Here is a 13,550-nt window from a genome sequence, read left to right as displayed (position 1 = left end):
TTTCATGTAAGTTTTTTTTTTCAGGCTTTTCTGAAACTATCCTGCTTGTTGTTTCTTGTAATATAATAGTATACCATCACAATCATATACCACAACTTATTCAGCCATTCTCCAGTTGATGGGCATAGCCTCAATTTCTTTGCCACCACAAAAAGAACTGCTATAAATATTTTTGTACATATAGGTCCTCCCTGCCCACCATCTTTTTTTTGGATGTCCTTGGGATATAGACCTAGTATTGCTAGGTCAAAGGGTGTGCATGGTTTTATAGCCCTTTGGGCATAGTTACACATTGCTCTCCAGAATGGTTGGATCAATTCACAATTCCACCATCCAGTAGGCATCTTAAGCTCAAAGTACTACAAACTGAACTCATTATCTTTCCTCCCAAAACCTTCCCCTTCTCCCACCTTCCCTATTACTGTAGAGGGCAACACCATCTTCCCGTCCCTCAGGTTCACAACTAGGGGTGTCATCCTGGACTTTTCCTCCCCACATTCAATCTGTTGCCAAGGCCTGTTGATTTCACATTTGCAACATCTCTTGAATATGCCCTCTTCTCTCCTGGAATACTACCACCACCCTGGTGCAGGCCATTATCACCTCTCACCTGGACTATTGTAATAGTCTGCTGATGAATCCTCCATTCAGCCACTGAAGTGTTTTTCCTAAAAGGAAAGTCTGGTCATGTCACCTTACTCAGTAAACTTTAGTGGCTCCCTGTTGCCTCCAGGTGCAGATACAAAATGCTTAGCTGGGCATTCAGAGTCCTTCATATCCTAGCCGCCTCCTACCTTTCCAGTCTTATGCTTGACTCTCTAATATGTACTTCTCTATCCAGTGACACTGGCTCCTGGGTATCTCACCATAAGACGCTCCGTCTCTCAGCTCTGAGAATTTAATCTGGCTATCCCCCATGCTTAGGATGCTCTCCATCATCATCTTTGCTTGTTGCCTTCCCTGGCTTCCTTTAAGTCGAAAGTAAAACCCCACTTTCTACAGGAAGCCTTCCCCAACCCTTCTTAATTCCAGTGCCTTCTCTCTGTTAATTATATCCTATTTATCCTGTATATAGCTTGCTTTGTATATATTTGTTTGCACGTTGTTTCCCTAATTAAGATTGCCAGCTTCTTGAGGGCAGGGACTATCTTTTACCTTTTTTTTTTTTAATATCCCCAGGGCTTAGCACATTGCCTGCCTTATGCCACTTAATAAATGTTTATTGATTGATTGGTTTGTCAGTGAGACCTTGTTTAAATCCTGCCTTTTATATTTATTAGTTGTGTGAACATGGGCAAGTCACTTTACCTCTTTGGGCTTCAATTTCTTTACTTGTGGAATGGAAATAATAATACCCATTAGATGGAGAGAATCCTTGAAAGAAGGGGAATATTTTTCACCTTTCTTGTATCTCTAGGACTTCGAGTAGTGACTGGCACATAGTTAATAGGAATTTAAATATGCTTATTAACTGATTTTATATAGTACATATTCCATAGGTTATTGGGAGAGTGTCTCAAGGGAGACAGTATATGTAAAATGCCTTGCAGACTTTAAAATACTATATACATCTTAGTTATAAATACTATTAATATTTTTAGACTATAAATTTCATTAATACAAGGACTGTGTATCTAATTTTTGTATCTTGCCTGTCACTTAGTCACAGAGCTCTGTTCATAGCTGGCACTTAATGTGAGATAAGAAATATAGTAAACCAAAAATCAACTCTACTGGGGAGAGGACTCCCTCAGTCCTCTTGGTGGAAAAACTGGAAGGTAGTTTGGTGGAAGTTGGGTTTTAGACCAATATCTTATCCCATATTCCACAATAACCTGCAAATGATCACATTTTAAAACATTAGAGAATGGAAGATTGAATCTTTAATATTTATGTGTGGGGATATACTAATTTTAGATATTTTTGTTTATTAAATAAAAAAGTTTCTGCATGAACAGAATCAATGCAGTTAGAATAATTCGAAAAAAATTATAGTTTGGGGAAAAATTCTTCCATTACACAGCATTGATAAAGATCTAACATCCAGAATTTATAGGGAATTAAACACAAAAATATATTCTGCCATTCACCATCCAATAAGTGGTCCAAGTATATTAGTAAGCAGTTTTCAAAATAAGAAGTATAAACTATTAACAACCAAATGAAAAAAAAAAGCTCCAAAGCATTACTTATAAGAGAAATGAAAATTAAAATAATTCTGAGGTGGTATCATATCTATCAAACTGCAAAAGGTGGTAAAAGGTGGAGTTAACATGTGGAAAGTACATTTTTGGTGAAGCTGTGAATTAGCCCAATGGTTCTATAAAATAGTTTAGACTCCTGTAAGGAAAGTTTTTAAAACATTCATCCTTTTTGACTCAGTGATCCCAGGAGTAGAGAGGTACTACAGGGAGATATAAGTGAAATGTTTGATAGTTGAAAATAAATTTAAAATAATACTTTTTATACTAATAAAAACTATAAACAAAGCAAGTATTCATTGATTGGGGAATAGCTGAACAAATTGTGATGTGTGACTATTATAGCATATCATTATGTTGTAAGAAATAACAAATTTGAAGAATTTAGAGAAATGGGAAGACTTGTATGAACTGATGCGTAGTGAAAGCAGAATCAGGAAAACTAAATACACAATGAGTACAGTAGTATAAATGAAAATAACACTTAAAAAACAAAAACAAAAACAGAATTTTGTTCAAATGCAATGACCTGCATTGGTTCCAAAGGACTGATTTTGGAACATAATTCTGTTTTCAGAGAAGTAATGTTTTATAGATGCAGAATGTTATACACACTGTTTTGTGAGGTTGCTGTATCAAATGGTTGATGACCTTTTGTTTTTAATGAAGAGGAAAATGTGGGGAAGAGTTTGTTAGGAAGTGATTGTTGTGGAAAAAAATGCCCGTAGATCATTTTGAAAAGTCTACTTGAAATTGGAGTAATCATTTACTAAGGGAGGAATAAATTGAGTAAAAGACTAAGAATGAAATACAAATACATTAGAGGAAGACATGTTGACAGAAAAATACTACCCAGGGAACAGAAACTCCCAATAGTTAGGTCTAGAATGAAACTGGCAAGAGAAATTAATAAATGCATTTTCTTTGAATAGCAACCTCGAACAGATGGGCCTAGGTTCCAGTGATAAGGCCTAGGGGTGCCCAGGAGATGAAAGTTAACAGCCATTCTCTAGGTATGAAGGAAAGCAAATGTCTAGGTCAGTGAAGACAAGGATACTCGATTTGCATTTAGGAGTTTGTTTCTTTTAATCCTTTTTCTAACTGGAGAATTAAGTTGCTAACAAGAAGAAAGGAATGCTCTCCTCTATTTTCTTAATAAAGAATTATATTCATGTGGAAAAAGAAAATGTCAGTAATTGTAAAATATACATGCTAATTTGAATGAAAGACAACTCTTTGGAAAGTTACCAGAAACTAAATGGATAGAAAGAAAAAAAAATTTTTTAATGTGGGAGAATGCATATACAAGAATTGAGGACCTTTCCATGTTTGTTAATTTGAGAAATGTTTCTATTGTATATCTTGATCTCAAGTTTTGTTAAGGATATTGGTAAGGTTATTTAGCTGTACTGTTTCTTCATGTTTTCCTTAATATGATACTAATTTTATATTGTGGCATATATATGAATATGTAATGCACATATACATTTTTATATTTATTATATATATTTTTTCATTGAATGGTAAATCAGAAAGGAACAGCAGTTTTGTATTCCATATGTAAACAGGGTAAACTCTCTATATTAATATCTACTAGAGTAAATAGTTACCTAAATTTTGCAAAATCAAATCAAATGAAATGTTATGTTGTATCCATGAAGTGAAACATAAAAGTGATTTGTTTTGACCAAGTCCAAACTATGTACAAGGCATTGTGCTGTGGAGAATACAGAAATTAAATATGTGTCACCTCATTTCTGCTCCCTAAATCTGGCTTGGGGGTTGGAGTTTTTTTTCCTTTTATACAATACCACATATTTTAAGATAATATCCATGACCCCTCAGAGGAAGGTCTGCTTTGCCAGTCTTTCAGTGCACTTCAGTCCATTGCATCTGGATTAAAATTTGATCATTGGCCTCATGAACTGCTGACAATGTAGTGTAGTGTTATAAGCTTGTTCTCAGTGTGTTTTCTCTGAGGCAGGAGGATCTGATTTAGTCTGCTTTATGGGAATGGCAAGTGGTGAGGTTTTCTTTACTGTGTAGCTTTGGGAGGAGGGCATGTTGGAGCTACTTCCTCTCCTCTCCACTGTCAACCAAACTGCCTAGCATCCTTGGCCCCCTTTTTTTCCCCTCCCTTCCCCTCCCTATCTCTTTTTCTCTCTCTGTCCCTCTCTCTTCCTTGGAAGCTGAATTTCAGAGGTCCTGGTCATCAGTAAGTCTTTGCCTACTTTTGGAATTAGTTCAGCCTTTAAATGCAAGAGATAACAGTTTATACAATATAGTTCCTAAATTAAATTTTGGATTCTGTATTAAGTGGTGGGTGAACTGAACTTTGAATATACTGCATTAGATTTGGCAGTGGCAAAGGAATCCTCCTGGGATAATTCTTATCATCTCAAGCATCGCTGGTGGCAAGCTATAGAAAAATTGTGGAGCAGTAAGCAGTTTCCTAAATTGCAGAGTGAGAACATGCTGGAAAATGTTTCACCTGCATTCAAGGTCAGTAGTAGGTGATTACAATTTCTAGACAGACTGGCTATGCTGGATAGAGTCATTTGATTTGAAGTGTGATGAATGAATAGATGGTTTATCAGGTGTATTTAAAAACAACTTTTTGGCTGAGTAGCCTGGGCGTTATACATAACAAACTCCTTCTGACCAGTCTTCTCCTGAAAGAGAGGCATTCTGTGGAAAGAATGCCATTGTGTATGACTGGGCTGATTATACAGTTCATAAGTTAATATGTACCCGAAATGACCCACGTCCTACAGGAGGATTAATGTACCTGACTAGAGTGTTTCTAGGCATCATTAATGATGATGGTTCTGTCCTTTACCTTTTGCAGAGCCTGTATTTTGGTACTATGTGAAGGAAGTCCTGAATAAGCATGAACTACAGCGCTTCTACTCTCTGAGAAACATCAGCACGGACGTGGGAAGAGGGCGAGCTTGGCTGCGTTGCGCCCTCAACGAACACTCCTTGGAGCGCTACATCCACATGCTACTGGCTGACAAAATTAGATTGAGGTAATTGGGTGGCCAGTGGCCTGAAGCAGCTGTACAGACCCTGTGTTCTCAGGGGATGTCCTGAAGGCTTGGCTCTTGGACACAGCTGAGGGGCTTTTAGGCGGGGACAGCATTTTCTTTAGAAGTGAATGTGGCTTTTATTTCCTTGACAGTTTAATTTGAGCTATTTTGAAATGTCCTACTCTTAGAAACTAGAGGGGAAGAGACAGTTTTGGATATGCCTTTCCTTTCCTTATACGTTGTATGTTTTATTAAAATCCCTATTAACATTGCTAGCAATAGTAGCTGGCATTTACCTTATGTTTTATCATTCAAAAGAATTTCATACATATTTTCTTTAATCCCTTTAACCTTCCTGTGCAGGAGGCTGACATTTTTATTCCACTTTTGCAGAGGTAGAAAGTGAGGTTCCTGAGAAGTTGAATTATCCAAGGTTATACAACAGGATCAATTGTTAAGCCAGAGTTCAAATCCAGGCCTTTTGGTTACAAATCCACAGCTCTTTCCATTATATTTTTTTTTATTTTAGAAGTTAAATATAAGACAGAGTTAATAAATGGCTTGGATTTAAGATTGGTGAAGATCTATTAAGCTCCCATCTATTGCTTTCACAAGGAGGAATATACGAATCTTTCACTACCCCTTTGTGTTATCACAAATTGGCAGAGTTGTAGACCTAAATTCAATTTAAAATATTGGAATAATTTCTTAAAATAATCAATTAATTTTAAGTCAGGCTAAGGGATTTGGAATTTATTTATTAGACAGTGGAATGTGACTGAAATTTTTCAAGTTGATGGGGATAGGATGGGGAGGACCTGAATGATCAGAGCTATGATTTAGGAAGATTAATCTATATATAATTTATAGGAGAAATTGCTGCTAGGAAGGCTAGTTAGGAGGTTGTAATATCTCTCATTGAGGGGTGACCAAAGCCCAAAGTGGATGGTAGCAGAATGGAAAGAAGGCAATGAAAGAATTTTGGAAGTAGTAGAATCATATTATATCATCCCACTGTTTAAAAAGAAAAACAAACAACTTCATTGGCTCTATATTGCGTATCTAGTAATGTTCAAAGTTCTTGCCTGGCATTCAAGGCCCTCCAAAATCTGGTGCTACCTCTACCTTTCCAGCTTCCTCTTAAGTTATTCTCTACTATGCACTCTACATTTTAGTCAAATTGGATATTCTTTATTCCCACCTTAGCCTTTTCCACCTTTGTGGCTAGAAATGTTTTTCCTACCTACTTAACCTGTTGAATTACTGCCTGTACTTTAAAGCTCAGCTCAGATTCTTCCTCTTCCTTGAAACCTTCCCTGAAGTCTTCTATGACCTTACCTTCCCCCACAGCCCAACAACAACCTTCTGTGGATCTCTGAAAATGCTTTGTTTTATACTTTTAGTACCCTTAGGTGGTGCAGTGGATAGGGTACTGGGCCTGGAGTCTGGAAGATTTACCTTCTGGAGTTCAAATCCAACCTCAGACTCTAGCTGTATGACTCTGGGCAAGTCACTTAGACCTGTTTGTCTCAGTTTCCTCAGCTGTAAAATGATCTGGGAAGAAAATGGCAAATTACTCCAGTGTCTTTGCCAAGAAAACCCCAAATGGGGTAACAAAAAGTTGAACATGACTGAAATGACTGAACAACAACAACCACAAACAACAATATCCTTATTGTGAAATATTGTGTAGTATAGTTATCTGTGTTTGTATCTGTCCTGGTACTTGACTGAAAGTTCCATGAGGGTAGAGACTTTGTCTTACCTGAGCTTATTATGTCCCTTAGGGCTAAATTAAATGAGCTGAATCACTATAGCACTCATATATTCTCCTGAGGGCTACACATGCCTCATAGACTCTTTTAGTGGTTTCTTGATACTCAAATTTTGCTCTGAAATATTGCATATGAATTATGCGTTATATTATGTATGTGTGAAATTTGCATACATACTCAGACATATATGGAGAGAGAAAGAGGAGGGAGAGAGAGAGAGACAGAGAGAGAGAGAGAGACAGAGAGAGAGAGAGAGAGAGAGACAGAGAGAGAGAGACAGAGAGAGAGAGAGAAAGAACGAGAGAGAGAGAGAAAGAACTTGCACCTCACATTGGTGTAGTGAAATGAGAGCTAGACTTGGAGTAAGAATGCCTGTGGGTTCGAGTCTCACCTTTGATACTTACTGGCTTTGTGACTCTAGATAAATCCCTTCTCACTGGCCCAGGCCACTCTCTATGATTATAAGACTGTAGCTAATAAGTTGCAGAGAAAGTTCTTATCCGAATTAGTAGAGGGAGTTCCTTACTTGGCTCCCAACACTGATGAAATCACGGGTCCCCCTCTGTCTCCGCCCCTCTCTCTAGAACTATTTATAAAAAGGCTTAAAGAGCTTGTAGAGGTCTCTGCCACCTTTCTGTATTTACTCCTGTTCAATTAGCAGAACCAGTAGGCCCATTTTGTAGTTCTGCTGTGGTTTCTGGGTCTTGGTCTGTTTCAGAGGGAATTTTTGCATGGTAGTTACCCTTATGGCTGGGGCTCAGCCTAAAACTCTACAAGTACTGCATTTACATATAATATCTATTTTAGTGCTTTATGGTTTGGCCTCCCAAGAGACCAGCCAGGAAGTCACAGGTTGCACATTCTGTAATTATCCTTTGTTGAATTAGTAGAACCTACCATCCATCAGATACCTCTATATGTACAATATCAATTTTAGCAAGAATTATGATACATAAGAAATTCTAAAATGAGTTTTCTAAGGTGTTCTTTTAATTCACTCAGTTGATTAATGGAATCAAATAGCCTTTTCTCAAAGTGCTTCCAAAACAGGCAGTCTACTGTAGATTGTTTGGCATTTCTCTTTTGTTTGACAGCATTTTCTATGAAGACTGGGCCTTTGTGATGGATGAAGAACGTTCTAGCATGCTCCCTACCATGGCTGCTGGTAAGCCTTAGTCTTAAAGCCAGTAGTGGATAAATCCTGACTTAAAGGCTTTTCTGGGCTTGTAATTATTTGCATAAGAAAAGGTGGCAGTTAGCCTGAACTAAGTTGTAAAAGTGAAGTTAATAGCTTCTTTTTAATTGGAAGAGATATTGATAATTTTCCCAGTTCTTCAGTGACCTAGAACACATTTGTTACTGACCTTCATATAATGAAATACAACTCTTAGTTTGCTAAACAAGAATTCAATAACATAGCAAATAAATAATGTAGTAGGTGTAGCATGCTATCTCACTCATTTTTTTTTGTGGTTCAAATTAATTGTCATTTTGACTTTTGAGAGGTCCTTTTAAAAAAACAGCTCAGAAGTTAATGCAACTAAAATAAAGAGAGCTCCAAGTCCTTTAATTACTCTTACTTTTCATAATACATTAAAAACTTTATATTTTCTGCATATTATGGAGTCTAAGGCAGACCATTATATAAACTGAAAATTTTAGTGTTTGATCAGTATTTGCCTGCACACATAGGTCATATGGATGGAAATCATTTCAGCCTCAGTGTCTTCCCCTTCTTGCTTCTTATTTGCAGCTATTTTAACAGTATACTGGTGGAAGTAAGGCCTGAAGTGGGCTGGCTATAGCTGCTGAAAGCCAAGGTAGAGGGGATTCAGTTGCTTCTATGCTTACTTAGTATATATTAATTCCACTTTAGGGGAAGATATTTTAAAAAAGTAACTTTTAAAGGTAAATGTATGTTCTATAATTATAATGCAGCTGGTAGCCTGGGTAGAAGTTCTTGCTTTTCTTTGTTGTTATATTTAGAGATGTATGGTTAGGAATGAATGCTACGGTTAGCAGTCCTTTTTTCTTCATCAACAGGTCTGAATTCTATACTCTTTGCGATCAATATTGACAACAAAGACCTGAATGGGCAGAGTAAGTACACTCCAACTGTCTCTGACCTCCTAAAGGAATCTACTCAAAATGTGACCTCCTTGCTGAAGGAATCCACCCAAGGTGTGAGCAGTCTTCTTCGAGAGATCACAGCATCTACTGCTGTCTCCATCCTAATCAAACCAGACCAGGAATCTGACCCTTTACCAGTTGTATCCAGGAATGTCAATGCTGGTAAGTATCTTGGTGAGGATGGGTATCAGAGACTAATATGAGGTTAGATAGAAGGATTTGTAGTGAAAATCAAGGACATAAATTATACTATGGTATCCTGGTAAAAAGCTGCTTTAGCCATTGGGTTTATTTTAGAAATATCATTTGGGAAATCAATGTAGGTAAAAAGAAGCCGAGGGGAGTGCATGGGCAGTGGCTCCCAATTTGTTGTAATTGTGCCATTCTCTTCTTGCTTATTTGTTGTCTAGACTTTCTCCTAAAAGTGCTGTAATTAATATGTGTTTTACATATACGTACATGTTATTTAAAAATTATTGACACTTTGTGTTTTTACATCAGTGATTTTCAGATATACCCCTGCCCCCTTCAATCTTCCCCTTCCCCAGATATTTTAATTATGCTTTGAGATTTTTTTTTCTTTGAAAATTTCATGGTCTTCCTTTAGGTTATTGGAGAGGGTGGCAATCTAGTGTATCACATTATCAGGATCAGGAATTCAGGACCCTCATGTATTTAGAGTCTCTTATTCCTGGTGTTCTGTGGTTCTTAAAATTTAACTGTAGCCAGATTGGAATTTCCAATGATGTATGCAGTTCATGACTTATGGACTAAATATGTGTTTGTTTTTTCATGGGTTCCTCTTTCTGATAGCTAAACCCTTTCTGATGCTGGAAATACTTAATGTTGGCTTTTTTAAAAGGTAGTTTATTCCCCAGCCTTTCTGACTTGAGGTTTGATGTTCAGGCTTCTTTTAGCAGATAAGCCAGAACATAGAATTTTCTTTATTGGAGATTTTAAAAGAAAACACACACACACACACACACACACACACACACACACACACACACACGCGTGCGCGCGCGCGCGCACACACACACACACACATCCCCACACACCCCTTTCTGAATGGTGTTTGAAGCACAAAGCAATATGACTGATTTTTTAAATAAGCACACTAGAATTTATATATCCAATTGAGGTTTGCTCTATTGTCCTTTTGGGAGGTGCTGCACTTATTCCAAATATGTTATTTCTTAAAACATTTGGGCAACAGTTCTTTGGGAATTGCTTTAAGAGCCTTTAGCATATTTTGAAAAATGTCTTTAGGAGTAGTACATCTTTGACTTTTGCCTTTTGGAATAGACCAACCATCATTTTTAGCCAAATCTAGTGGATGAGGTGGATAATAAAGCTGATAAATCTGGTTTTTGGTAGAAGCAAGAGTAAGAGCATGCTATGATGATAATATAATGAACATTGATTTTTCTTGCAAAGCTTGTAATCTAGCCCAGAAGGTAACCTAAAAGGAGAAGTTCCACAGATGTTTTGAGTAATGATAGTATTGTTTAGATAAGTATACAGTTTCTTAGGATGATTGTTTTGGAAGACAATACTCATTGGATGTATATGTTCTGTTAAAGAATGCCATATTATTTAATAACTATGCTACACATTCATCCTTGTGGAAGTAGGAGGGTAGATTAAATAACCTTTTGAGGGACTTTTTGGTTCTGAATCATCTAGGTTTTTAAAATTGTTTTTATGTGTTTGTTTGTTTTTTTTCCCCAGAAGATTTAGGGAATTGTCACAAACTGTGACTAAGACATAGTAGTATTTCAGTTGTCTTGAAGAGTTTTTCTTGTAATATGTTTTTTCTTTTGACAGATGTAAAATGTAAAAAGGATAGGAAAAAGAAAAAGAAGGTAACTAATATAATTTCATTTGATGATGAGGAAGATGAGCAAAACTTTGGGGACATTTTTAAAAAGACAGGTGGAACAGGAGAAAGCTCAGAAGAGAATTCAGATCGATCATCAGTTAATATCATGTCCACTTTTGAAAGTCCCTTTGGACCAAATTCTAATGGAAGCCAGAGTAGCAATTCTTGGAAAATGGATTCTATGTCTTTTAATGGAGAATGTGGATACCAGAAGCTGGATGTGAAGAGTATTGATGATGAAGATATTGATGAAAATGAAGATGAAGTTTATGGAAAACCGCTTGGGCAAAAAAGCATGGAATATCACACAGAGGTTTCTGAGAAGTAAGTTTGATTTTATTTTTTTAAAGAAAGGAGTTCCAGGTTGAGTAAGTACTTCAGAGTCAGTCTTCATTTGCCCTTTAAAACATTTGGTAGAGATAAGCATCTAAGCTGTTCCTTTTCTTTGAGTGCTCCTCAATTCATCTCAAGTATTTTGATTTGGAGGGCAGGAATTGTCTTTCCACTTTCCTGAGAATTAATAAGACTAAAGGAGCATATTCTGAGGTTACTATTAAAAATTTAAGGGTGGATACTTTGACATTCTTGGGAAATGTGTCACTTTTTGTCTGCTTTCTTATTTGGGTCAGATTTCTTTAGAGGCAGATGTGATATAATGGAAAGAGAATTGACTTTGGAGTCAGGAAACTTGTGTTCATTTCCTGTTTTTGTCACTTACTAGCTGTATAATTGTGAACAAGTCATTTAATTGTTCTATGCCTCTGTTTCCTAATGAGTACAATGAGAAAAAAGCCTTTTTTGCCTGTCTCACAGGGCCATTTTGATTATTAAATGATATGGTGTATGGAAAGCATTTTGTCATTAATAAAGAGCTCTATAAATGCTAATTAATATTATTTTATATCTCTTAATTTGCTGTCACTGCTGGATAGGCAGGGGAAGGGTAGGTTTGTACCAACGAAAAAGTGTTGACTAGTACATTTGGTATTTCTTTTCAAGGTAATGTATGAGCAGTGGTATTTTGACATGGGGCTCTTTTGGTTTTTGTTTAATACCTTGTGTTTTGTACCACTAAACTGCTGCAAGATACTGAAGGCTTAGGAATCAGATGTGACTTTATTCAAGTCCTGGCAGGAGTAACCTAAACCTTCTTTTTTTTCACTTGATTAGTCTAATGTATTATATCATCACCATCACTACATAAGGATAATGTATATCATGCTTTTCACTGTGTAGACTAGAACAACAATAGCCCATCATATCCCCAACACAGCAAGGCCCTGAAGGAGAGCACCTCCTTTGGAGTTCAAGAGATCGAGTTTCAGTTCTTCAGTCTAGTACTTTCTAGCCTTAACATTACTTACTGTCTCTGAGCCTTAGTTTTAACATTTGTTGTATAGAGATGAAAATACCTGAACTACTTACTTACGTCAAGCATGGCAGTTGGGATCAAACAGGATAATATATGAGAAAGTGTTTTTTTTTAACTATACAGAGTTATACAAACATTAGCTACTATTATTATTATTGTTATCATGAATACCATTGTTATTTGAATGGATTATTTAATTGATGTAATTGGTGTCTCTTGTTAAAGAGACTCCTCACTCCTTACCGGTGGGTCTGCCCAATCTATTTATTACACATTGTTATTTTTTTCCATTTGAAATTGTCACTACATGTTATAGTTTTAAAGAGTTATTTGGGGTCACTGAGAGTTAAGTGAATGCCTAGGTTTAAACAACCAGAAAGTACCAGATATGGAACTTGAACCCAGGTCTTTCTGGTTTTCAGATGGTTTTTCTATCCATTTATCCACATTGTCTCTCTTTTTACTACTAATAATAAAATATGAAAAGAATGGACTGAAAATCACATGGTCATATGACTTTACATGTCACATAATAATCTTGGAATCCTAGATTTAGAGCTACAAGGGGTTCCTTTATTTTGTAGATGAGGAAACTGAAGGCTGGGGAGACTTAGAGACTTGATGAAAGTTACGTGGTATCAAAGGTGGGATTTGGACCTGGTCCCTCTAACTTCAAAGTCAGTGCTCTTTCTACTACTGCACTGATAGTTTCTTGTGTTCCCCTTTTCTCAAAATTTAAGGCTGTATTTCTGCTTTATTTCATAGTCCCTAATTTTTCCTGTAGTTCTTAATTTGACTGATTTGGGAACTAACGTTTCTATTCTATGGCCTAGAAAAATAGCCTTATCTTCAGATTTGTACATAATATCATAATCAGATTTCCCCCCCATGTCCCAGAAGTTCCTTTTTGTGCTCCAGCATTATGCTAAGGAGAGAGACTGGAAGATTGAAGAGGGGGAGCCCTAAGTCAAGCTAGCTGGCATTGTGATGTGTAGAAACACAAAACAAACAAGCCAGTGTGACTTTACATGTCCTCAGAGGTGGCTGTGGTATCAGTGGTCCTTCATCAGCTTGAAGGAAATGTTATCTCTCTTTCTCCAGAGTGCCACAGGTGGACCATTTGAAAAATCCTTCACAACTACCCTAGAAAAAGAGGAGGAG

The 13,550-nt window shown here is 36.7% G+C and overlaps 1 protein-coding gene across 5 annotated transcripts in view; it reads left to right on the top strand.

The window, feature by feature from the left end:
• Window positions 1-13,550, top strand: part of SNX29 (sorting nexin 29) — a 659,946-nt gene that overhangs the window by 58,493 nt on the left and 587,903 nt on the right. For 4 of the 5 annotated variants that reach the window (XM_078152787.1, XM_020978396.2, XM_078152789.1 and 1 more), the window contains exons 5-8: window positions 5,050-5,230; window positions 8,100-8,170; window positions 9,049-9,297; window positions 10,963-11,341. In XM_078152787.1, coding sequence (XP_078008913.1) covers window positions 5,050-5,230; window positions 8,100-8,170; window positions 9,049-9,297; window positions 10,963-11,341 — 880 coding nt within the window. Of the gene's footprint in view, window positions 1-5,049; window positions 5,231-7,252; window positions 7,380-8,099; window positions 8,171-9,048; window positions 9,298-10,962; window positions 11,342-13,550 lie in introns of those variants that run through there. The other variant, XM_020978398.2, reaches the window with a different exon arrangement.

This window comes from Phascolarctos cinereus, unplaced genomic scaffold (assembly GCF_003287225.1).
Source record: "Phascolarctos cinereus isolate Bilbo 61053 unplaced genomic scaffold, phaCin_HiC Scaffold_4;HRSCAF=312, whole genome shotgun sequence".
Classification (NCBI taxonomy): domain Eukaryota; kingdom Metazoa; phylum Chordata; class Mammalia; order Diprotodontia; family Phascolarctidae; genus Phascolarctos; species Phascolarctos cinereus.
Note: the sequence above shows the minus strand (reverse complement) of the source record. Positions and strands in the feature narration are given on the sequence as shown.